Genomic DNA, 26,796 nt, shown 5'->3' with positions numbered 1-26,796 from the left:
ACACTGGTGTTCTAAAATGTCGGGCGGAGCATTATTCAGTGTGATTTTTTTTTTTTTTAAAGCCAAGTGCGTTTTATTGTTATACTGGAATATACATCACAGGGAGTTTATTTCGGTTGCATCTCTCTGTCAAATCTAAATGTTTCTTATCAAAAGTTAATTTGCACTCAATTCAGTAGATGTCAGCACTTTACTGAAGGTTTCAAAGGATAGAGGTTTATGTCTGAAGCATGCAGCATTTTATTTCTACTTACTTATTTTCTTAGACAATATTTAAATCAATATTTTTTTTTTCAAATTTTTAGAAAATGATGCTCAATTAGAAGCAAATTTTACTGCTGCCACTCTGAGTGGTAGCCGCTTCAAACAAATATGCAGTGGCTATGAAACCTTAAAAATTTTATTCATGTAATTCAAAATATCAATTTTTAACTATTAACTATATTTAATTTCGTACTAAACATTTAATTTTGGTAATAAAACAAAATTGACAACTTTCTGTACGCAAATCATCAAAATAACTTGACAGATAAAAGGTTAAAAGTACGACAAATTCTTAAATAAAATGCACAGTTTTTTAAAACAAAATATTCATTGTTAAGACTTTGCTTAGTGTAATGCCAATGTAAAAAAAAGCTACCAGCACCAATTGGCATGGATGACTTAATATTAATATATGAGGCTAGTGAAATTTTGTTAAAAGCTTATTGATTTTTAAAATTATTTTTGAAATTGTCTTAGTGGTGCCCAACTTGTGCCCCACAAAGTTGATCCACGCGGCTTGATTTTTATGTTCAGTGTTAGGTATTGAAAACTATGCTCCGGAACCTTCTAAAGGTACAAATCATCTTTATCCAATACTAAAAATGATTGTTGCCAATTCGTAGCCCTAACCGTCACTCTTGGTCTGCAATTTTTCCCCTTTTTCTGCATTTCCCCATGTTGTCTAGAGAAAGATGTATATGTAATCTGGACTTAGAAGTTCATCTGAATGTGAGATTTGGCGTTTGCGTAAAGGTTGTGCACCACTGATCTTAGTGAATTTTTTCAGTTTTGAAATATGTTTATTTGTGTCTTTAGTCCCTAGTTGCATTCCCCAAGCTAAAAAGACAAGTGCTGTTGTTGTCTCCAGACGTGAAATCTCCCAAGGATTTCGATGATAGCACACAGTTTTGGGTCAATCAAGAATTCTCATTAATGTAAGTAAGCCTTTTGCTAAGTTTATGACGCTCTTCTTTCTAAAACATGCAGGAGATATGAAATGAGGTTGAAAGACATGGCAAAATCAAGAATTGATTGAGAAAGTCAGAAACTTAAGGGAAATCAGGAAAAAAGTATTTTTACTTTTGATGGGTGGGGGGGGGAGAACAAGGTTTCTCAGACACTGGTAAAAATTATGGCTTTACCTTCCTGTCTAAAACTACATTTTTAGTGAAATAGCATTTTGTGAGCAAATATCAAAAACGGAATAAAATGTATTAAAATAATAGTTTATCAAAAAGAACTTTAATGTAAAACTTAATTTATTGAATGAACATTAAAAAAATATACAAAACCTATACAACGCCTTCATGCTCTAAAGTTATAATGTGCAAAGCATTCGCATTCCAAATTTATATCTCTTGCTGTAAAAATGCATTGTAAAAGCACTGCATGAAAAAATAACATATTTCCCAGTGTCAAATAATGCTTCAATAACATATGAACTGAGATAATGACTTAAAACAACTTAACCTTTCATAGTTATTTGTGATGAATAAGGGTGTGAAGTTTCAGGTGTGATAAAGAGAAGAGCATTTCTGCTGCATTAACTTGAATGCCTTAAACTTTATGCACAATGCTTGCTTTAAAAATGCTATAAAGGTAGACCGTTTGAACTTGGACTCAATCCCTGGACCGTTCTCTTGGAAGCAGAATCAGGGGTGTTCATGATCTGAAATTTCCGAAAATTTTGGGTTGCCGTTTCTGAAAAGGCAACATTTTAAAACTGAAAAATTATATATATATATATATATATATATATATATATATATATATATATATATATATATATATATATATGTTTTTAAAAAAATTCAAATAGTTTTTTTCATTGATTTTTCTATGCATGTTTGAAGAGTATTTCTGGGACAGGGGAGGGGGCTGTCGAGTTTCCAAAAATTTCAAAGTCTTTACAAAATTTTACTTGAGTCCACTTGCACCCTTGAGCAGAATGCTATACCAACTGAACTATCCGACACTTCTTTTAGTGCTGCAAATGGAAGTTAGCAGTGTAACCCAACCAATCCATTCAGTTTTTTTTGAGAGCAGGGAAAAAGTGAACTATTTGTTTATTTCTCTCTGAAAATAGGGGGGGGGATATTTAAAATAAAACTTGAGCTATAAATTTTGTGACATATTAAGAAAATTTTGCCATTCCCACCAAGAAAGGAAAAGAAAAAACACCTTTGAAAAATAATATACAGTTCATTCTAATTTAGTTAAATAGAAGTTGCAATTCTCCATTAAACATTTCAATTAGTAATGAATTTTTTCAGAAAACTGCCACTAAGAACTGGGCGAATTTAAAGCCCTTCAAAGGATGTTAAAATGAAGCAACTAAGTAAAATGTAAGTAAAGGCAGAAAAACATTCCTGTGGAAATTGCGAGATGAGCAGATTTTGCTACATATGAGTTGCCCACGGAAATTGTGGGAAAAGTATTCAGTGGGCTAAAGAAAACATGACGATTTTCTTTCTAAAAGACTTTAAACGTGAAAATAGGTCAAAAATGACCCATTTTTACCCTACATATTTTAAAGATTATTTAGCTGTCTCAGACTGTTGTAGCCTAGAATGAGGCATTTATTTCTTTTTTAAAATGCAATAATGTATTTATTTTCCCAAACCTGAGAAAATAATATCACCAAAAGTTGATTCTTTGTGCAAAGATTAAATAGTGCATAGTTAGCTAGAAATAAAAGTAGTTTATGTACATGTATGCAACATAAATAATAGTTTTTGGTAACTTTATTTATTTAGAGGTTGTTGTTTTTTCATGACTCAAAAATTTTTTTGGCATATGAAGAAACTCGATTTGGTCGGCATATTTTCAATCTTATTTTATGAAATCAGTATTTAATCCCTTAATTTTTTCTCCTTGACCTTGCAACTGTGGTTTTTTCTATCTCTTGTGACCATTTTATTTTAGTTATACTTTTATCAACTTTTCTACTTTCTCAGCAAAAATAACAAGCCTCAGAAGCGTGGAAAAGTAAACCTCATCGGCCGACTGCAACTCTCCACAGAAAAGAGCAAAGAGGAAGACAATGAAAACATCACGCTGCTCAGGATCGTCAGGACTCAGGTAAGTGATAGTATGATGGAAAACAAATTGTTTTTTGTTTATATAGTAGAACGTCTTTCAAACTGACTAGGAATAAGTTAGTTTGGACTATTAAATCATTTCAAATACAGAGCATATTATGCTTTTACATGTCCTGCACATAACAGCATGAACTTGATGAAATAAAATCCTTCTTTATTGGAATCAAATTTTAAAATATTAGATGTACAAGTGAGTTTACAGCGTATAATAAAGTCATATTTATCACATGTTCATATAACTAGTAAGAATTAAGGTTTATATTTCTTTAAAACTTATGTCTTTTTTTCCTTGCAAACTCTGGCCCGCGAAAGTCATTTTAATACGAGGTGCAGCCCTTGTGTCAAAAAATGTTAAGCACTTGGATCTATTAAATGAGGGTTTACAAAGGACTTCAATTCAAACCCAAAAATAAAGCAAGGGGCTGTTGTGTTCTAGAAAAAAAGGGGGTAATTTCCCAAATATTATTAGATGAATTAGAAAGGAATGACATAGAGAAATATTTTCCTTTCTCGTAAGCATACCTTAAGATTGGTTATTCATATTTTTGAATTTATTTATTACTTTATAAGCACTTTAAATGATTTTTAAAAAAATATGTTGCTTGATTTTTTTTACCATAAAGAAGGCTAGTTACTTGCATGCAGGTCCTGATCACTGAACAGGTGAACTATGACCCCAAATGATTACAATTGTTTAAATTCTAGCCACTGATTTGGGAAACAAGAAGGAAGTCAAGATTTTTGCCATTATTTGTCTCTTCTTCTACTTAGGGTGTGGGAATGCTCTGCTCTCCAACAAATATTTTGAGCAAATGGTTGAGCATCACAACAACGCCTGGTTCCCATGAATGTTTGTTTGTTCACAGGGTTTGTCTATATAGGGCCTCGAAAAACCATTAGGCCCCCCAAATATCTTAATCAGGGCCAGATTGTAAGTTGCAGGCTTTGGTTAGCTACATTAATGGCTTCATAAATTTAGGTTACTTGTCCAATAAATTAGTACCCAATTCTGATAACTTGCATCCACAAACCTCAGTGTGTGAGCAAAACAGACCTTTACAATGTGACTTCTGTTTGCAGGAGGCGATCGTGAAGATCATGAAGATGAGAAAGAGGATCACGAATGCGCAGCTGCAGACAGAGCTGGTTGACATCATGAGGAACATGTTCCTTCCCTCCAAAAAGATGATCAAAGAACAGATAGAGTGGCTCATTGAGTACAAGTATATCAAACGGGACGAGGAGAACATAAACGTCTTCATGTACACTATGTGACTTATCCCCCCTCCCGTGTTGATTTTTAAGTTTTTCTTTTTTTTTTTGGTAATGCCTGTGTATAAAAGAATTTGCAATAAAATGTTTGAGACTCTTGTATACACATGCCTCTCTGCTCAATTTTTGGACAGAAGCGAGAAATCCAACCAAAGGCTTGTTGAATTGTTTGGTGCTACATAGCTAATGTAGGCTGTTGAGCCCGTAAACCCAAACCAACTGGTAGACTGCTCCCTTCCAAGATTTGTGTGTGAGCAGTTCGTAATTTGGTCCTATCCTGGAGTAAGGAAGTGAAGCCTTTACCTTGGTGAATCCTGAGAGACCAGTTCACAAGATTACCTCTCTATGATGATTGCCTTCCTCCCATGATGCTTTGCTGGATGCTGGCTTCAAAGCATGATGGTATACAAAATCACTGCTGTTGCTTATTAAACCCTTATCCCATGTGTGAAAGCAAGTGGATATCGGCTTAGAATTTTTTATTGATCAAAATTTGTTTGCTCAACTAAATAATTATCATTTTGAAGTGATAGCGTATCATTTACACTGAGATGGATACTAACACATCAACTCTGGAAAATGCTTGTTTTGCAGGATAGCTATCTTTGGAATCTACTGCAAACTGTAGAAGGGCTTCTTCTCCTTACTCTGACTCGATATATATGTATGATATGTATAATAAATTTTCTATTATAGCCAGTTTTGTTATAGGTAATTAACCCATATGTAGCTACATAAAGTTGAGAACTTCAACTTCAATGTGCATGGGTGAAGCATTAAGAGTACATGGAAAAGAAATCTCATTTAATTCTCTTATGATTAGTCTATTTACAGAAACTGTTTCTGACGTTATAAAGTACCCTCCATGCATTCATATACACAAGCTTTCAAATGTTACAGTCATTTATTTGTACTTAACTCTCAAATCTGATTTAGTTTATTCGGCCGATTTCGTCTCGCATAAATCCCAACATTGGTAAGCAAGCCAATGTTAAATTTTTCAGAATTTGGATTCTAATATGTTTTTCAGCCAAATGTTCCTAAAGCAAACATGTATTGCTTAAATATTAGCTTTTATACAATAAAACAGATAAAGTAAAAAAGGATTACAAAAAAAAAGTTTTAATTGAGATTCCGAACAACTTGTCATTTGCTTCCTGAAGACAATTAACAATACAGACAGCCTCAAAATGATTATAAAAAAAGTTAATGGCATTAGTTTTTTAACCACATATTACTGAGAATGCATAATTTCTTGCCCTCCCCCTCAATTGTAATATAGTTAAAAAGATTAAGGTAGATTAGATGGTTCCACTTTTAAATAATATAACTCTTAAAATTAATAAATTTTGTCTTCAAAAACAATCCATTTCATATTCTTTTTGAACTTTAAGTGCCTAAAACGCACAAAATGTTGCAGTACTTTACATTATTTTTTTGACTGTCAAAATAAAAAATTTTATTGTCTCAAATATATTTACATTAGGCTTATTTATGTACATGTTTGACAAGAAATGACTGCTACTCTCCGCTTTCCCTCTGCCTTTCGTATTCTACTACCTAAAGGGAGGAAAATTACATTACTTCACTTGTTCATCTGCTGAATGTAATATTATACTAGAGCAGTTTGACCCCATAGCATCATAATGCAAATTTTATCACCAATTACTTTTTTACTTGTAACTGATTGCAGCATTCATCTAAGATGGTTATATGCATATTTTTTTTTAGATTCAAAGAACAATTATTCATAACTATCGCAGCTTAGAATTTGAAATTAAACAATAAAATGTTTAAAAAATATTCAAGTTGAAAGAAATTTCCAAAAATAGAGAAAGAATGGAAAAAGTGCAAAAAGATATTATAAAGAAATTAAACGAAAGAATGAATAAAAATAAATACCAATTTAACATGGGGAAAAAAGGCATATAATAATACTTATTTCCATAGAGGCAATTTGTTTCCTCAATTTATGCTTCATGAATTTCATTGGTCACTCCGTAATGGATAACAGGACTTGTTGACATAATAAAATCAGCAAGCAATCTCAATTGCTCAAAAAATCCAATAACAGAATAGAGAAAAAAAATGAAAATAATGTAATAATTGTAAATTACTAACTCATGACTTATTACAAAGATTAAAACAGAAAAGAAGAATTGAACTGCACACAATGGGTCTATACATATTCAATATGTATAAGGTTATGCAAAAGTTTTATGAAAGGGTGATGATTTTTATCCTTATAACAAAAATATGAAGATGTAATTGAAACAACCTGAACACATTATCCTGAATACATTATTTATCCACTAAAATCAAGCATTTTTTGTGTTCTGATATACAAAAAATCACTTTTGGTTATTTTTTCTTGATTGGGTTACTAAAAATCATATATATATATATATATATAATTTTAACTGGTCACTAGTTTCACTTGTTTGAGACGATTATCCTTGTGTGAAGCCTCCTATTGACAATTGAAATCTTCGACTTTAAAATTAATATTTAAAACAATTCTTTTACTGCTCATCACGTGACTTGTTTCCAATTGCTAGAAAAGTAAGATGGCAGTTTAAATCGGCTTCATTCACTCGAACCTCTACGTCTACATGATTACAGTTGAAGTGAAAGGGTCATCCCAAGCTCTACATTGATATAGTTGTGCATGTTTGCACTACAAATCCTTGCCCAAAAAGAGCTAAGGATAAGAACCAGAAAAAAACTTACCTGTTTGACATGGGCTTCTGCAATCTTCTGCATTCTTTGACTCATGCTTCCCTTCTGGACACTGAGATCCTATGAAGAATGACAGACATATTATTAGGCTGTCTAATGGAGCTACCAATTCATCTAGTTTTTGGAATTCTAGTTCTTACAAATGTTTCTTTAAATTTATGTACAAATAAAATGAATAAAACAATGTTAAAAATATATATATATATGTGGGATGACACTTCCCCTCCCACCCTCTTGAAGTTGCACCCCTGATGGGGTCACCCTCACCACGTTCAATAAAGCTTGACCACGGAGAGATGGAGGATGACCTTGAAGCAGAAACAACATTTGTAATAAGTTTTCATCCCTTAGCATTCAGTTCGAAGATGGCCTCAACCATTCGATCATTACAAATGCAGGACAATATTTTTTACGTATATATGAACAAAACAATACGAAACGTAAACTGGTAGCAAAGACAAATTAGTCTTAAAAAAGTTGGGCTATAAATTATGCATATGGGTGATTCTCCAAAATCCTAACAATATTATGTCCCCGTAGCCTAACACAAAAATTGTTTACCCAGAAAGTGTTTTCATTTTTTTAATAGTTAGAAATAATTTATCTGATGTTACTCTACTCTTATTAAAACAACAACTCATTTAGTGTTTTCTACAAAAAATTTTGAATAACCAGAAAGTCACACTTTTGACGTGTCCCCATCCGTTTTTCAAATAGACTTAAATTATTTTAAAATTTTATATCAACATTTCACAAATTTAAATTATAGTACAAAATTAAGCATACTTAAAGGTGTAAAATAGCATTCTTTAAATAAATGTAATTATTTAAATTATCAAGGTACATTGTTTTAAACTTTGCCCCCAGGTTTTTGTCATTCCCCTGTCCTAGGAATGAGTTCAATTATTATAGATAAAAAAAGGAATTTTTAATCTGCTGTTCTATAAAACTGTTTATTATCACTATTTTGTTGGATTCCTTGAGTATTTTGTTAATATGATTTGTCTGCTATTCTAATTAAAATTTTGAAGTTCAAGAATAGGGTATGAAACATTTTCGCTGTCATTCTCCTGCACCAGTGGTCCCCAAACTTTTAAGGCCACACAACCCTTAGAGCTTTGCCTTTACCTCAAGGAACCCCATAATTGTTTTTAGCTTAAAGACAAACTTTTAACGATCTGCGAGTCAAATGATAATGATGAAAAATCAATCGAAAGTTTTCTTCTACATAGAAAAAACTATTAATATCGTGAAAATTTTCGTGTTTTGATAGATTATTAAGCTTTAAAGTGTGCTGAAGGTTGAACTTATTTTGACCATTTTTGGGAATTATCCGTCCATCTTTGTTTTTGCATGTATCTGACCGATTTATTGTGAGCTTTCTAATTCAAACCGCAATGCATGGAGTTGAACTAAATGTGCACTCCCATGTGAGCTGGTAATGTTTAGTTTTGGTACTGATCTCTTCAGAGGGTGGCCCATCCAAATGATTTCCGCTATTACTCTGATTGCTATATTTAAAAAAAAAATGTATCAGTGGAATTATTCTATTCATTTAATATTTTTTTGTTGTTGTTCAGAGGAATTGTTCCAAAAGAGGTTTATTGGTTAGACATTTGTTTATCTAAATGTTGCTCAAATAGGTTAGTGAAGTTGCTATAAAATTTCGTAGTTCCTTTAAATTAAAAGTAAAATTTTTGTTATTAATATTGCTGATTCCCTTTTTGTTTTTATGTTTGTATTTCCTGAACCATAAAACGATTTGCAGATAATGAGAAGGTAACTTTTCTTTTTGCAAATTTTTATCATATTGTGCATGGCTAACTTAAAGAAAGATTTAATGTAGCAATCGATTTTTTGTTGTTGAAATGAGTGTCTGTTATTCAGAGTGTAAGCTGTTCAGAGTGAATAATATGGGAAAACCTATATGGGACTTGTACTCGAAGAAATTGGGGTGTTTGTTAAGGGAGGTTTTACATAAATTTTGTTTTGTCATTTAATAACCATGCTTTTTGATTTAGGCTTCAGTTATTTCTTTATTACTATAGTTACATATTAAATAACCCTAAAGAAATTAATTTTGTAACTCTCCTGGTGCTGCTTGCTGTATGAAAATTTGACCCAATGTTTTGAGGGTGTAGCATAGTTAAAGTGACTTCCCTCTATTTTCTCCTTAATAAGTTCCTAACAAAGAGTAAGCATAATTTTTTTCTGCATTTTTATTTAAAAAAAAATTGTGACTGAAAAATGTCAGGATTTTGAAGAATCACCCATGTATGTTTTTATACTATCTCACTCAGTAATGATGCACCTTTAATATAGTGAAATTATTTTTTAAATAGTTGCAGTGGTTCTGGAGATTATAAGGAACATATAAACACAAAAATTCACTCTCTTTCTCTTTATAATATTCGTATAGATAGGTAGAATCAGTCAGACAGTGCCGAGTTGTGAGAGACATTTTCGCTGATCCTATCTATTACAAAATAATAACAAACAACCAATGATAAATGATGTTTCTGATTCAAAGTCATCTGCCGTCTCTCAGTGTCAAGACCGTTGAGAAAATATTCTCAAAGTCAAAATAAAAGTAGTTCATCTAAATAGAGAGTTTTTCACTTTGTTGTAAGAGCTATTTTCAGCTAACAATCCACAAATTATACCAAGTTATTCAGCAACTATTAATAACAATGATTCTCACCTGAACGAATGCCTGGCAAATGGCAAAGAGTCTCTTCCCACACGGTCTGAAGAAAGGATCGTCTAGCTGCACTCCTTGGCCCTCAAGGGCAGTGGCCACTGCAGCACGCAATTTCTATGTAAAAGAAAGTTGGTTGTCTCAATTAATACTCATTCAGTCAAGTCACAACTAAAAATGAAAACAGTCGGGAAAAAAACCCCAGAAAATTTCCGAAAAAAACTGAAAAAAAAAACGTTTTTTTTACGAAGGAGTGAATTTCCACCTCGAAAAAATTGAAAAAGAAAAAAAAGAATTTTTTCAATTTTTCAGGGTTTTAATTGAAATTGTCAGCAAAAAGTGATTAGAAATTTCTCACGCTTAAATTCTGATGCAATTCCCCCCCCCCCCGTTTTATGTTAAAATACAGTCTAACATTAATGCAAGTTGTTGTATGACAATATAATTTGCATATAGATCAAATAATGTTTAATAATACTTTTTGCAAAAAAGCTTAAACCAATAACCTTAGTGAAGAATTTATTTTCCTTGTTCATAAAACAAACAAGCATAAGTTTAATAACAAAACTATGTTTCTGCTGACTGTGCGAACCAAATATACAGGGTGCAGCAAAAAAATAAATAAATAAAACAGGCAAACAATTTCCCAAGAAACTCTATTAAAAACAAATAAATTAACAAAACACAAAAAATAATATGAGAAGTCCTTCAGCAATCAATAAATATAATTGGTTTCAAACTAGCAGCCTTTTGCAGTAATACAGAGATGCAACTGCTTATTGAAATTTTCATTCAAGGGCAGCAAGTCCTTTAATCAATCCTATTCCCTATAAAGCAATTGGTTTCGAGAGTTCAATTTTATGTGTGTTTAGGGTAGACCTTTGACTCCAAAATAGGCCATACAAAGTAATAAATGGGATTGATGTCGAGCGAGTAGAACGTCCACTCTAAAGATAATATCATGTCAAAAACAATGCGCCTTGCACCACTCGTCTTTTTGGCCATATGAATCAATGAGGAGTTAAAGGAAAATGCCCAGTCTACAATTCCAAAGTGCTCTTAGGCCCACAGAAGTACAATAACCTCTAAAATGTCCTTCTGGTTCACTTTTTGATTCATTTTATGGCCCTCATCCACAAAAAAAAAAACTAGATTTTTTATCGCTTGTGCCGATTCCATCTCAGACCAAGCCTGACTTCGGATTTTGGCGATATCTAACTCTTTCTAAGGTGCTTGGAGTGTCTACAAACCAAAGCCTATGGTTCTGGGGGATGTGAGCCTGTTGAACGGTAAATCAGTGAAAGGTATCTTTTCCAGCATGGATTTGGGGCCTGTCTCAAACATTTCTGGCATCTTTGGAGTCATACGAATGCCTGAACTTTTTGGAACTTGTAAAACTTCTGTTTGAGCTGCTTTTTCCCTTAGTCCCACTTATCGGTCACAAATTTAAATCTTACGAACGACTTCTCTTGTGGTAACCCAAGAATTTCATTGAACTCACTTTTGGATGACTTGACGATTAACTAAAATGTTCACTGTTCGTTTCTGTACACATTCCCGACTATCATTTCGAAGTCATTTGAAACGGCATGGCGTTTCAAATACTGTTTGTTGAGGGACAACAAGCAAACGAACTGTCGTTCTACTTGGTTAAACAACTGAAAATAGCAGGTATTTTGCTTAAAATTGTAAGAAAACGGATAAACAATACATAAACTGTGTAGTACATTGTAAATTATTTTCTAATAAAGTGAGAAACAAAAATAAATTAGGCACTCATTAAAATGAAATTACCTTTCTTCTATTTGATGATACAATTTTCGTCCAATATTTTTTTTGCCGCACCCAGTATACTGCCATGCTAAGCAAAAAAGGGGAATTTGCAGTTGGGCTCAAGCTGAGATATTGTATTTTAAAGGGTGTCTCTTCCATATATTTGATTCAGATGCCTTTTTTTTAAAGGAATTTTTCAGAACACTAGTTTTTGATCAAATGACCCTAAAACATTTTATTTATTAAGTAAAATACAAAACAGAGAACAACTTGGTTGTGATCATTGAGAAGGAATACTAATGGAGGGAACGTCAGCAAATGTCTCAGTCAGATAAGCTTCAAAAACATTTCTCCCAGGTCAGGCGACTAGTTTGGCTGGGAAGTTGTCGCGTTTTGGCATGCAATCGCTCTTTTGGCACTAAATATTTTTCAGACGACGGCACTAATTATGAAATCGGGGCTACAAATCAGAGCTGCAGAGTTGTAGCAAAAATGACAGACTCTGGCTCCAACTCCTTTATCTAAAACATAGTCCGACTCCGATTTCAACTCGGAGTTTAAAAACCCTCGGACTCTGACTCTTAGCATCGAAATCAGTCCGGATCCGACTCCGACTCCGCAGCCCTATTCCAAATTAGAGTTGCGGAGTCGGAAGTAAAATGACCGACTCCGAGAATTTTTGAGCATTCGACTCCCACTATTTTCTTCAAAATCAGTTCGACTCTGACTCCGCAGCCCTGCTACAAATTAGGGTTGCAGAGTCAGATGAAAAATGACCGACTCTAACTTCGAGAATTTTAGATCCTTTAACTCCAACTCCTTCACCCAGAAACGCAGTCCGACTCCGACTCTTGCAGTTTATAAGGACTTAGACTCCTGATGCCGACTCTTTTACGAGAAAATCAGTCCAACTTCAACTCCGCAAGCCTGCTACAAACTAGGTTTGTGAAGTCGGAAGAAAAATGACCAACTCTAAAACGGGGAATTTTAGAGCCTTCGACTCCGACTCATTTACCCCAAAATTAGTTGGACTCCGATTTCGTCTCAGAGTTTCAAAACCTACGACCTACGACTAGTTTACTTAAAAATCAGTCTGACACCGACTCTGCAGCCCTGCCACAAATTAGGATTGTGGAGTCGGAAGAAACTGGCCGACTCCGACCCAGGGAATTTTAGAGTCTTGGACTACGACTCCTTTATCCCTAAAGCAGTCCGAGTCAGATTTTGATTTGGAATTTCAAAAACTTTGAACTTTGACTCCAACTCTTGAACTTCAAAATCAGTTTGGCTCCGACTCCCCAGCACTGCAACAAATTTGGGTTGCGGAGTCGGAAGAAAAAGAACCGACTCCAACTCACAGGGAATTTTAGAGCCTTTGACTCCTACTCCGACTTTTTTTTACCCCAAAAGCAGTCAGACTCCGATTTTGACTCGAAGTTTCAAAACCTTCGAACTCCGACTCTGACCATTTTGCTTCAAAATCAGTCCTACTCCAACTCTGACTCTGCAACCTTGCAACAATTAAGGGGTTGCAAAGTCGGGAGAAAGGAGAGAAAAAGCAGACTCCGACTCCGGGAATTTTAGAGCCTAAGACTCTGATTCCGAACTCGCAAGACTAGCAATCAGTAATTATACACCAAGCTTACAAAAGTAGCAGATAACATACAGTACAAATCTTTTAATAAGGATTGATTTCGGATGAATTAGATTTTAAATTGTTTCAGCACATAATGTAAATATTTATTTGATTTGTTGATATTATTATTTTGAATTTCAACTCTTAAACATTGATTGTTTACCAGGTTTTTAGAATGAAGGTCTTTCTTCCTGTTTTAACTATCTATGTAAATAACTATTCGACAGTTATTAACATTACCAATTTATGTATAATTTTTGCACACATTTCTGGTAGATCGAGACAATTCGTGAAAATTAAAAGCATCCCTTTTTTTTTGGTAAAGTCTGCCCATCTCTGTTCAATTCAAATGAATATGTATTCCGAAAAAATATCGTCTACTTTCGAAAAACAATATTATTAAAACAGAAGATTAAAGCCAAGCCAAGTAAGAAGAAAACAAAGTAGAATAATTCAACCGCCCTATTTTAATTTATCGTCTGCGTAAATTTATTTTTATGATATTTTGGAAACAATTAAGAGTTATTTTTTCTGAGAATATTAGATCGACCAAGTGTGTTGTGAGTAAGCGAAAGTTTTCAGCCTGAATTATTGTGATAAGTTTTTATGTTGTGCATCGGTGTAGTTAAATTGAGTGTGTGTGTGTGTGTGCTTTTTGAAAAATAGTATTGAAACTTTCTCTATGATTGTTATTAGAAGATTACCAGAGTTTTGAGCAATGTTGAAAGATCAGTTCTAAAAGGTATTGTTACTGATTATTGTTACTAGCAAAGGCAACGCTGCTAACCTTTTGCCAGTTTTAAATAAATAACGGATACCAGGCCTGTCATTCAAACTCCCACTCCCCACTTCTTCCCGGATTTTAAAATATGATGTAACTGCATTTTTCATGTACTTTGATTTTTATTCCTTGTAATGACGGTCATGTACAAATATATGTTTGAAGAGTTCGCTCATCGACTGAAAATTTACGGATTCTTGTGTCTTGTAATCAATGTTTTGAAATTATTTTATACGCAGGCACACTAGTATTAAATTAAAGTATAAATGTAACATATATTTATTTTCAAATCTAAAACTTGTTCTAAACGCATCTGCTGTTGACAGGAGCTTGGCGAAAAGCTACTTGCCAACAAAGCAAACATACACAAATTACTTGAGAGCCGTTAAAATAATTACTAGTTAAGTAAAAAGTGTTTTTATGGAACTAAAATGTTAGTTGCACTCATGATATACAATGTTTTATTACTGAAAAGTTACCTAAGAAAAGTTACTGGATTTCCTGGTATGGCTTTTTCTTCACAGTTTATAATGCTACAATACTGCTTTATTGCTATAAATCTAATTTTTCCCTTCTACAGTTAAATGTTTTTATCATTCATAGCTTCAGCTAATGAAAACTTCTTCAGCGGTTACGGTCAACTCGATATTGCTCCCCAGGTCACATGGTATGGTTGCCGTATCAGGATAGTAGGGTTGCACTCTCTCCATCTATTCCTTCTCAATGGTTGTGATAACTCAAATTTGTTCAAAAGTGCTGGTATGACTTTTACTCCTGTGCTTAGCACGGCCGTATGAATAAATTGAAACTGTAGTTTAAGTTTTGGTTCAGCTTAAGAAACACCAATTTAGTTTTGATTTGGTCTGAGACTGGATTGGAAAAAATCAAAACTCAATAGCTTTCATTTTCCGACAGTCAAGTTACATTGTATTATTTTTCTTTCAAAAAAAAAAAAAATCAATCATGTTTGAAAGTTAAAAATTTCAATTAATACTTCAAGTTTCAAAGGCAATCTAAAATAGAAAATGTAATTGTTACGATTAGACACACGTTACCCAATATTATTGGTTGAATGACGACTTGACTTATTTCTGATGTTTGATCATGAAAGCTCTCAGTTATAAAATAAAAAGATTTTTGTTTTAATGTTCCAATTAATCTTGCCTTTATGTGTATTTCTGTCAAGCAGATGTGTGGATAGCATATATTTCTTAATACTTAACCCTTTATATGTTCCAAGAAACACAGAGCTATCAAGAAACCCTAATTTTATTCATAAAAAAGTAAAATTTTCCAATTTTTCCCGCAAAAAACCCGGTTAAAAACCGTTTTTTTTTCCACCAATTCAAAATTTCCAGAAATTTTACATCTCTAGTCACAACCAAATTTATTCTACTGCAATGGTAAAACTCTTACCAAAGTAACATGTTTTTGAAACTGATCCCTATTTGAACCAAAGTTAAGATGCATTTAATATTTTCAATAAGTATGGGCATCAAATATTTCAACTCTGAGAACTAATTATTTAAAATACAATTCATTTACCTTTCAGAGTTCCATATTTTAATACATGAAAGACATTTTAGTAATTACTTCATATTTTAGTATTCATATCGATGTAAAATAAACAAAAACCTTGCATGAAGAGAAAATTAACTATGAAGCAATGTTATCATTAATTATGATTCATGAATAATACATGTTTTGCATGGAAAAAATGCTTTTTTTACATTTTGTAAAGACCATATAACTTCGTTAAAAACATCTGATCAACAGGCATTTTTTCCCCTTTCAAACGATTCAGAATGGTTTTTATTCTGCTGTTTCGGAAAATAAAGAATGAAAGAAACAACACAATTTCATATTTTAAACCGATTTTAGCTTATTTGATGGTCTTTTGTCCCCTTAAGGAGTTTGATCACATTTAAGGCTTTGAGACTTCCCTTTATAGTTAAGAAAAGTTCTTTGTCTGTCCGTGCCACAACTCTCGTCTTGGTGATTTTAATCCATAGTTAACATTAGCTTTTCATTGATTAAATTGCTTAATATCTATAGTACATCTGCTGTAATAGTCACAAACATTTAGCTATTTTACAATCACTGAAAATCAAATTGTTACGTTAAAATTCAAAATTTAAACCAAAGGTATGTAGGATATAATTAGGCACCTTACAGTTAAGCTATGTATACAGTTTGTTTCAGTTAACTGTTTCAGAACTTCTAAGAGGGGCAGAGTGCATCGTGGCAACTCGAAACCACATAGCAATGTTGGGTCAGAAATGCTTATCCGATTGGAGAAATTTGAGATGTGCTAGGAGTGTTCCAGACTGTTTAGAGTTCCATGTGCCGCAGATGTGAGGTAGCCTTTTAGCCGGTGGAAAAAACTTCGAACACTTACTTAAACCCATGTACCTGTTGCTTTTATTGCACGTATTATTGAAAATATTTTTTAGGTACGGTTTCTTTTCTTTATGGTGCTTCTGTGTTCATCACCATTTCAGGTAAACATTTCCGATCCCACATTGCAATACGATTTCAAGTCGTCACAATGCACCCTACCCTTTCAAGAATTCTGGAACTGTTAACTGAAACACCCTGTATATTGAAATGTAAAGTTGGGAAAAAGATTTTTTTTTTTTCAATGTTTAGTATTCAGCTTTGTTAAAATGCAAATAAAGGATGTGTTTTTTCTTTTTTTTTAAAGTTACAAATGACATGAATGCTACTTTTTTTATATCTTTTTAAATTTCTCAGGCTATGTTCTGAAAATTTTAGGCTACTTTTTTACATCGTTTTTCCTGCGGCAATCTTTAACCTTACCAGATAGACCTCTGCTTAATATCTATTTATCATACCAACATTAACACTCATTACACTCCCATTTAAATATTTCCCCCCCTCCTAATAAGTTCAATACCGGCCACAATTTTCTTTAGCTTGTCATCCCAAAGGTCAGGAAGAGAATATGGAAATGTGAACACTGTGCTCTCCATAGTATGGCATGGAAGTTACCTTTCTTAGAATATCAGGAAGCTCTTGAGTTGACTTGTTCTGGACCTTAACGTTCTTACTCTTGCTTGGAATCCTGAAATGATACCTTTTTCAGTTTTTATACAACCGACACAAACTAAAAAGAAGGTAATTGAGTTCAATGTTGTTTTACCCACATCTATCAAAAGAAAGAAAAAAAAAAACTTTAAAACTGGTCGAATTGAGCATTTTCTGTTCCTATATTTGGAAGCAAAAGATTAAAATATGATTTGTTTTCCTAAACAAACAAAAAATAATAATAAAATTAAAACTCCTTTCTAACAAATTTCAAGTTTTTGCAATGGGACCGTTTCCAAAATTTTAAAAGTATTTTTTTCTGAAAGAGCATGCTTAAAAACATAAGATACGACTATTTTTTAAAGAATTTATTTTTTAAGTTTAATATTTAAAAAAATATATTTAAATCGGTGCGCTTTCATTGTTTACGCTTCTGTCATGTGACATCACAAATGATGAAATGCTATTCAATGTTGCAATTCACAGAGCAAAATATTTAATTCACATGTTTACTCACGTGTATTGGCAACGATATGGTTGATAGCAAGCGTAGAGTGCAATATTTAATTCGCTTCTTGATTATCATAAACGTGGTAGAAAGATGCGCCAAATCGCATCATTTGTGACGTCATAAAAACCACGCCTTGTTTTCAAAATCGGACATTTAAAAAAAATTAATGAAAAAATAGCTGTTGGGAAAATGAAAGTATTTTCTAGGTCCATGATATTTTTTTTACTCATTCTATCAATTTCAGTGACTAAAAGTAGTACTTTTGACTGAAGGAAACAACAGGTTCAGACGAGTGACCAAACCAACCGAAGCAATGGTTCGGCCACTCGTCTGGTCTCATTGGCGGATTTAGGACTGAGTTCCTGGGGGGGGGGCAGGTTTCTTTTTTCTTATTTTATTTATTTATTTATTTTTTTTGTGCAACATTAGTTGTAATCAAGGCAGGATGTAGACTTTAACTTGGCGCAAAGCTATTTCAGGTTTTGGGTCTCATTTGTAGTCCGGGCAACTTTTCTGTAGGTGGCGAAAACAAAAAGGTCATTTTATAACCCGTCCTCCCCCTATGTTGTGTTTTTTCCTGTGATACATAAGGTCATGCCTTACTTTTTTTTAAATTATTGATGTGTTGCTTGATGTCCTTTCGAATTGAACTTAAGAGGGGAAATGGCATCCCTTTTAAATGGGGTATAGAATATCTCCAATTTTAGGGGGTCCGGGGGTTTCTCCCCCGGAGGAATTTTTGCAAAAACAATATGAGATTCTGCATTTTGAAGCCTTATAAGGGGTAATTGGAACTACAAAAATCTCGGGGAAAAAATAGGCAAACATACTCTTTTGCAAATTACAATAATACACAGTAAAAATTGTTTTTGGGTCAACAAATAAATGACAGCAGTCCACAGAGAGAAAAAGCAAGGGAGAACAGATGATTATGCATTGTTATTTGCTTCATCGGCTGTCGGCTAAATTCAATTACTTCTTAATCACGCCTCCTACCCACCCCACAAATACAACAATGAATTAATTTCAAAATGATCAATAGTAAAAAATGCTTCAAAAGAAATTGCGTACAGATTTCGAAAATAGGTAACACGGGAGTAACATGCTGCCTATTTGGAGAATTCATAATTTATTCCCTTGATAAGAAATAAAATTGGTGTACACTTTGCTTAGGAATTTCAAAGACTGATCTCATTCTTTTCGAGGACCTGAGAACAATTAAGATTATTTAAAGCACTTCATTTGCCCTTTCTATTGTTCTAACTTTATAAGAGCAACTGTTTTAGTTTAAAATAAAGGAAAAAGAACTGTAGATTTCCCATTACACCAACTTTTTTTTCAATTGCAAGTGCAGAAAATGGAAAAGGAATAGAAGTAGTGTAATTTTTTTTCGAGCTAAACAGATTAACAATATGCAGTAGAAGTAAATAAAAACAAGCAATACAAAATAATTTCTCAAGTACAGCATTCAGGATTAAATAAACGGCAATATATGAAACATGTGAGTCACAAAAAATTATCTCAAGTAATATGTCACAGAAACGTGATAACCATGATTTTTACATTTTTGCTGCAGGATATGGCAAGGAGCTGAATTTGACACATTTCCGCATTCCCCCCCCCCTACCCCTCACATTTTTTTTTAATTTAAAAAGTTATGATTTGTATCCACACTTGTCCTAATTTTCAAGGTTTTCAAGCACTTTAAAATGAAATTTATTTTTTCAAGTACTCTTCTCTTTTTTTTTGGAACAAATCATGAAATTTTCGGGAGTTGCTTAATTCCTCAACAAAGTGGGCTCTTCACAAGGCCGGATACAAGAGAGGAGCGGTGGGGGCGATTGCCCCTTCCTTGAGCCGAGGTACACGAAATTTCTTCAGGTATGTTTACGATATTAAAGTTTCAAAAACGCAATTTTACAATATCTTCGATGGCGTAAAGAGAAAGGGAATTCTTTCCCGAAATTCATTTCTTGAAAATGAAATTGTAGACCCTCTCTTACTACTTGAGTCTAGAGATAGGGACTGGAACTTTCTACAGGATTTTTTTTTTTTTCGAAATTGAAGTTCCAAAACCAGAATTTTAAACGATGTTTTTCGAAAGAACTGTAGGACACCTTTGATTACGTTAGGGTAAGCGATGGTGTTTAGTGCACTCCTCCGAAATTTTTTAGAAATGTAAGTTCCAAAGAGTAAAGAGTAAAAAATTATCGCTCCCTCCTTGAAAATTTTCTGGTTCCGTCCTTGGCCCTTTAACAAAATGGGTGCCCTAAGCTATAGCTTGATAGTTTATAGGTAAATCTGTTTTTTTTTTTTAAATCTTTGTTGTAGCTTCTAATGTTTTGAAATAACAGTCGATTATATTAAGTATTGCATCTGAACGCATAGCTCGATCAGCTGGTATTTTCAATTATATACTTGCCCTAATCGTTTTCAGTTCAAAAGAGTCGTTTTAAACACATTTTCAGCAACTCAGTGACAGCTTTACTACTTGTAATACAGTGTACGTCCCCCTCCCCCATCAGAAAAAGACATTCGCTATACTCCCGGGGTGCCCATCCCCCCAAGCTCAATGGCGCAAATTCCCCCCTAAAAATTTTCTCTCTTTCGAATCGGTTTTAAAGTGTTTAATTTCCAGTCAAATTCGGGGGGGGGGAGGCTAACAAATATCATTTGAACTGAAATATTGTTGGATTGTTGACCCGTCTTGCCTTCCCAAATTTTACAATGTGGACCTTGAGTAAACAAGTTTTGGGTACCCCTGAATTTTGCTAGACTTTATTTTTTTTTTCAAACACATGAATAATTACAGGGAGAGTGGATTCAACTTTCTGGCTTGGGATGGAGTCATTACTAGATGTATACAATATGAATCTTATTTTATTATCACTTAGGTTGGGGGGTCCGAGGGTTTCTCCCCCGGAAAATTTTCGAAATTGTAGTTTTAAAACCACAGTTTTAGACGAGCTCTGGTGATGTTAGGGGGATAAAAGGTTTGGTAGCTCCTTCCTGGTAATTTTTCAATACTGAAACTTTAAAGGCGCAACTGTATATTGTCTAACATTGTGTTAAGGAGGGCTCTCCTTTGTTTTCAAAATTGTAGTTCTAAAAACGCAGTTTTAGACTATCTATGGTAATGTTAGGGAAAGATGAGATCCTAGGGCTTGTCCCAGGAAAATTTTCAAAATTAAAGTCTTAATAATGCTATGTAAGGTTGGGGGAAAAGCAGTTTTTTGAAATGCAAGTCCTAAAATCGCAATTGTAGCCGACCTTTGTGACGTTAAGAAAAAGAGTTTTCAAAAGCTCTCCCGGAATTTTCTCGAAATTGAAGCCCTGAAAACCAAATTTAAGACGATTTTTTAATAATGTTAACAAGCGTGGGGGGGGGGGGGCGCTCCACTTAAATTTTCGAACTTGTTGTTTTAAAACGCAGTTTTGATAGATCTTGATAATGTGTTTATGGTAATGTGTTATGGTGTGTAAATGGAAAGCGAATTTCGGTGCCATTCCCCCGGCAATTTTTTGAAATTGATACTCCAAAAGCGCATTTCTATAGGCTTGTCTTTGATTGTGTTAAGGAAAGAGGGGGGAAATCAGGGGCTCTCTCCTATAAATTTTTCAAAATTGCAGTACTAGAAACGCAGTTTTAAATGACTCTTGATGATAAAGAGGGTGTTATCCTGGCTTTACAGTAGGGGCGCTCTCCTGGAAGTTTTCCAAAATTGAAGTTGCATAGCCGAAAAAGATGAATCACACACACCGTGACAGATATTTTTCGGAAATCCTCAAAAATGGATTCAGCTATTCAGCACACATCGAAAGTCGAATTTTAACGAATCAGATATCCTTATATATATATCAGATATAGAAGAAAGTAAATATAACGGTATATATAATTATAAATAGTAACGGACACCAACTCCATGCCGTCTGTGATGTTCCCTTCATTGAAAAAGAGACATGGGCATTAAATTTTGGAAAAAGTACCAGGGCCGTCGCTAGGTCAAAAAAACTGGGGGGGGGGGGTACGTTTTTGGAGGCCCCGTAATTGTTTCAAACACATGTTCCAATATGCAGAGAGAGAGAAGATTTGGTTTCTGGTTTAGCAGGGATATTCATATTACTAGACCTTAGTACTAGCAATATAAATTTAATTGTAAGGATAATATTCAGTCAGAATAAGGGAGTGTCGGGGGGTCTTGCATTATTTCGAAATTGAAGACATAAAAACGCAATTTTAGACTATATTTTAAGTTTGGAAGGAAGGGGAGAGGAGTAATGTTAATGGGTGGAGAGATTCGGAGTCCTCCCCTGGCAAATTTTCAAAATTGAAATTCAATTAACTCAATCGTAGACGATTTTAAATACTGTTAAAGAGGTAGAAGGTTTTGGAGATACCCCCCGAAAACTTTTCTCATTTGAAGCCTTAACAATGAAATTTTTGAGAATCTTCGGTAATATTTGGAGGACGATAGTTTCGAGACACCTCATGGAGTTTTTTTAAAATTAAAGTCCAGAAAACGAAATTTATTCGGCCTTGAATGATGATGAATGATTAATTGAGAGGGCGTTTCTCGGAGGTTACGTTGGGAGCACTCTCACCGTTTTTCGAAATTGCAGTCCTAGATACTCAGGTGTAGGTCATTTTTAATGACGTTAGGATAAGGGATGGGGTTTGAGAACGTTTTCCCGGGATTTTTTCAAAATCTAAGTTTTAAAAACTCACTTCCAGGTCCGCTTTGGGGACGTAAAAAGAAGGGTTTGGAGTTCCCCACGCTTCCTTTCTTCTTTTCAGTTTGGCTACGTCCCTCTTATCTTCATTATAAATTTTAATTATTGATATATATTTTTATAGTGGTAATATTTTTTTCCAATTTTCCTTTGTCAAACACGATTATTTGCTTGGATTTTCCATAATAAAGTTTTCAATTTCCCGCCTAATATTTTTGTTTTCATTCAATACAAGCGTTTGCGGCCTTAGAAAAAGGACTTTGAACCTCTCTTTGCATTTAACTGTTTTTTCATCACTCTCTATTTCAAATTTATTTCAGCGACCACTTAGCAATGATTTTCAGGACAACATTTTTCATCAAAAAAAAAAAAAAAACTTATGGGAATGTTTCGGTGACCACTATCCTATGGGCTGTCCTAATGAAGCTGTCCTATTTATGTATTATTATTTTTTAACTGAAGAACCATGAAGCCAGTGGCGGCTCGTGTCTTAATTTGGTGGGTGGGCCTGCTCTGAAAAGCTTTCACAAAAATATTTATACAGATAAAATGAAAAGAGCTACAGTTAGTAATGCTGAGCAACAAAATATGGTCCTTTTGCAGTTTCTTTATTTCGAGCTTCTCTTCAAAGGTCAAAGTTGAAATTGGTGTTTTAGTAAATAATTCACTTGATTATTATTTTTTTTTTTTTCAATTTCAAGGTAAACAACCTAAATTTAAAGACAACCAACCCATTCCAACTAGTAAGAAACAACACACAACATCAATCAAACTACTATTACACTCTTTATACCAACAACAATCAAGTTCATCGCACAGTCAGGGCTCCCAACACATTTTAGCCATAGAAAAGGGTAAAAGAGGACCACTTTGAATCAAAAAGGGGACCAAAAAGGACCAGTTAGGATTAAAAAGAGGACCTTGGGAGGACCATTCATTGTTAAACCCAGGGAAGCAACAAAAGGCAAATTAACTGCCTGGCACTAAATATGTGAAGATAATTCGTTAATTAACCATAATAATGAATTTTAATGTTAAATCCTTATCACCTTCTGCACAACTGAATTTTTTATCCATTGAATTATATTATTCACACAAACATTTGGATGGGGGGGGGGGACAAGCAAGCATGTAACTAACCATCTTACAGAGTAACTTTAATTGTAAAATAAATTTTCTATTTATTAACAGGTAAAAACTGTCTAATTAAAAATAATCACCTAAGTGACCGATAATCAGTGCATACCTAATAAAGAATTTTTAGATACAGTTATTACAGTAAACACCTTAGCACATAGTAGTTTACAAAATTTTTCACATAACCAGTTTAAAGAGAATTCATTTTGATATAAGGTACCTTAAGACAAGAAGATATAGTTTAGAGGCCAGGAGGTCCCCTCCCCTTCCACAGCCCTTGGTTTTTACACATATTTCCAGTCTAAATATGGCAAGTTTAGATACGCATGAGAGTTTATGACCAAACACCAAAGCAGGAGGTAATTTCTGGCTACGCTACTGACTGACTAAGTTCAAAAATATTAGAGGATTGCCAAATCATTCATTAGTATGCTAAGTATCCAAATCATTTCTTCATATGTATGCATTAGTTGTTCGGGCACCAAAAAATATTGTAACTGTCTTCATGTATATATAAAAATTAGTGAGAAAGAAATTTTTCTATTAAAGCTCCCACACCCAAAAATATACAAATGCGCTCAAACGATAAACACACTGAATGTAAATTTGAGGCAGCTTTTACTGGATAACTTAATGTAATAAATAAATGTGTAATTTCAGATTCATAGAGCTATATTTTCAAATTGAAAATATTCATTATGAGTATTTTAAAAAAAATAAGGCTACAACGTTTTAGTTTTTAAAAATAAAATTAAATAATATAATTTGAGGTAGCACATGTCAAAACAGCTTCCAATTTTCAAAAATATTAAAATAATTACAAGATACAAAAGGATTGAAATCTTGAACACGAGAATCAAAATTTCGCGAAGTATGTTCACTGTTGGCATAATTTCCAAAAAAAAAAAAAAAAGTATTCTCTAAAACTAAACATGACTAAAATTGAACATAAAATATGCTAGTCTAGGATAGCATATGTGAAAATAACATTCGATTGCGCAAAATATTAAAATATGTACAAGATGCAAAAAGATTGAAATCTCAAATACAAGAAGCAATTCTTCGCGAAGTTCGAGTATAAGTCCAATGCTGCTATGGTTCCAAAAATAAGAAAGTTTACTGTCTACTAAAATTAAACAAAAAATAAGCTAATCTATGGTGGAGTGTGTCAAAATAACTTCCGATTGCCAAAAATATCAAAATATGTTCAAGATGCAAAAAGATTGAAATCTCACACACAAGAAGCAATTCTTCGTGAAGTTCGAGTTTGTGCAATGCTGCTATGGTTCCAAAAATAAGAAAGTTTATTATCTATTAAAATTAAACAAAAAATAAGCTAATCTATGGTGGTGTATGCCAAAATAACTTCCCACTGCCAAAAATATCAAAATAACTTCCGACTGCCAAAAATATCAAAATATTAACAAGATGCAAAAAGATTGAAATCTCAAACACGAAAAGCAATTTTCCGCGAAGTGCTAGTAAGTTCAATGTTGCCATGGTTTCGAAAAAAAAGTAGAGTATTATCTATTAAAATTAAACAAAAAATAAGCTAATCTATTATGGAGTGTGTCAAAATAACTTCTGATTGACAAAAATATCAAATTATTTACAAGATACAAAAAGATTGAAACCTCACACACGACAAGCACTTTCCGCGAAGTGCAAGAAAGTTCAATGTTACTATGGTTCCAAAAATAAAAAAGTTAATTGTCTATTAAAATTAACCAAAAAATAAGCTAATCTAAGGAGGTGTTATATCAAAATAACTTCCGATTGCGAAAAATATCAAAATATTTACAAGATGCAAAGAGATTGAAATCTCAAAACCCAGCAAGCAATTTTCGGCGAAGTCCAAGAAAGTTTAATGTTACCATGGTTCCGAAAAAAAAAGGAGTTTATTATCTATCGGAATTAAACATAAAATAAGCTAATCTAAGTTAATGAATGTTAAAATAATTTCTGGTTGTCAAAAACATCAAAATATTAACAAGATGCAAAAAGATTGAACTCGCAAACGCAGGAAGTAATTTTTCGCGATGCTACATATCGAACACAAGTTCAGAAAATTGCACTGATGAAACATTCTTGATTTTTTTTCAAGGTTTCTCAAGTGCGTACGAACTTGTTAGGAATTTCGGTAGTAAAATGCTTTGATTTGACGTCATAACTCCTCCCCCAAACCTCTCCATTTGCTAGATTTCCATGTTGCAGCGGTTGAAGGAGGAGTAATGACGTTAATCTGAAGCGAAAAAGAAGTTCAATAGAAAAACGGCGCTGCGGCCGCGTGTTCAGGCGTAACAAACGTCAGCACAGTATCTTGTAATGTGATGAAAATTTTTAAAATCTGATTTTTGAGTAAAAATAATACAAAAGCGGACTAAACGGACCAAAATGTTAATAAAAACTTTTTAACAAAAAAATTGAACCGCCGAAAAAACTGAAAAGCAAAAAATAATAAACCATTTTAATTAAACCTTAATAACTAAGTTCTTAAACTGATGTAAGTATACCTAAGTATATATTTTTGTAATAATTTAGAGTTTTTAATTAACCTTAATAACTCAGTTCTTAAATTAATGTAAGTATACCTAAGTAATTTTGAGTCGGTGCCAAACAAGCAAATTAATTATTTTTGTAAAGCGTGAGGCGCAGCGGTGGCGTATGGCGACACGCCCCTTCGCCGGAAAATGCCGAGCGTTCACGAAGTTAAACCCGAACGTCGTCGAGTGGTCTCGAAGAAGCACGTGTCGAGTATTTGGCTGCTACTGAGCTTTTGCCTCATATACAACAGTCAAAATGTTTATATCATTGTTCATCATACTGAAAAAGGATTTCTCATCTTGTTAAAAGCTCAAATAAATGGTTTTGTGGGTCATAGTATTATTCAGCGTAAGTATGGCATAACAACTGTAGCCGTTAATTGCATACATGATCCTGAAGATTTTTCTCACTGGTTGTTTGCCTCTCTCATGCGAGATCCCAAAGGTTTCAAAGCTCCAACGAGAGGTACTTTTTGTTGTATACGATCTACTAGTATTCATGATTTAATGATGGAGTGTGGAGGGAGCATTTTTTGAAACATTTATGTTTATCGCCGGACAT

General features: G+C 33.5%; 2 protein-coding genes across 2 annotated transcripts in view; one reads left to right on the top strand and one right to left on the bottom strand.

The window, feature by feature from the left end:
* Positions 1–6,106, top strand: part of LOC129216187 (cullin-5-like) — a 39,847-nt gene extending 33,741 nt beyond the window's left edge. The window contains exons 16-18 of the mRNA XM_054850367.1: positions 1,081–1,199; positions 3,222–3,345; positions 4,446–6,106. Coding sequence (XP_054706342.1) covers positions 1,081–1,199; positions 3,222–3,345; positions 4,446–4,640 — 438 coding nt within the window. The 3' untranslated portion in view covers positions 4,641–6,106. The remainder of the gene's footprint in view (positions 1–1,080; positions 1,200–3,221; positions 3,346–4,445) is intronic.
* LOC129216188 (uncharacterized) overlaps positions 6,081–26,796 on the bottom strand; it is an 87,765-nt gene continuing 67,049 nt past the window's right edge. The window contains exons 5-8 of the mRNA XM_054850369.1: positions 17,277–17,349; positions 10,078–10,191; positions 7,368–7,436; positions 6,081–6,197 (exon numbers count right to left, since the gene is read on the bottom strand). Of these exons, the coding sequence (XP_054706344.1) occupies positions 6,159–6,197; positions 7,368–7,436; positions 10,078–10,191; positions 17,277–17,349 (295 nt within the window). The 3' untranslated portion in view covers positions 6,081–6,158. The remainder of the gene's footprint in view (positions 6,198–7,367; positions 7,437–10,077; positions 10,192–17,276; positions 17,350–26,796) is intronic.

This window comes from Uloborus diversus, chromosome 2 (assembly GCF_026930045.1).
Source record: "Uloborus diversus isolate 005 chromosome 2, Udiv.v.3.1, whole genome shotgun sequence".
NCBI classification, from domain to species: Eukaryota; Metazoa; Arthropoda; class Arachnida; order Araneae; family Uloboridae; genus Uloborus; species Uloborus diversus.
The sequence above is the reverse complement of the archived record's forward strand: the minus strand, read 5'-3'. Positions and strand labels throughout refer to the sequence as shown.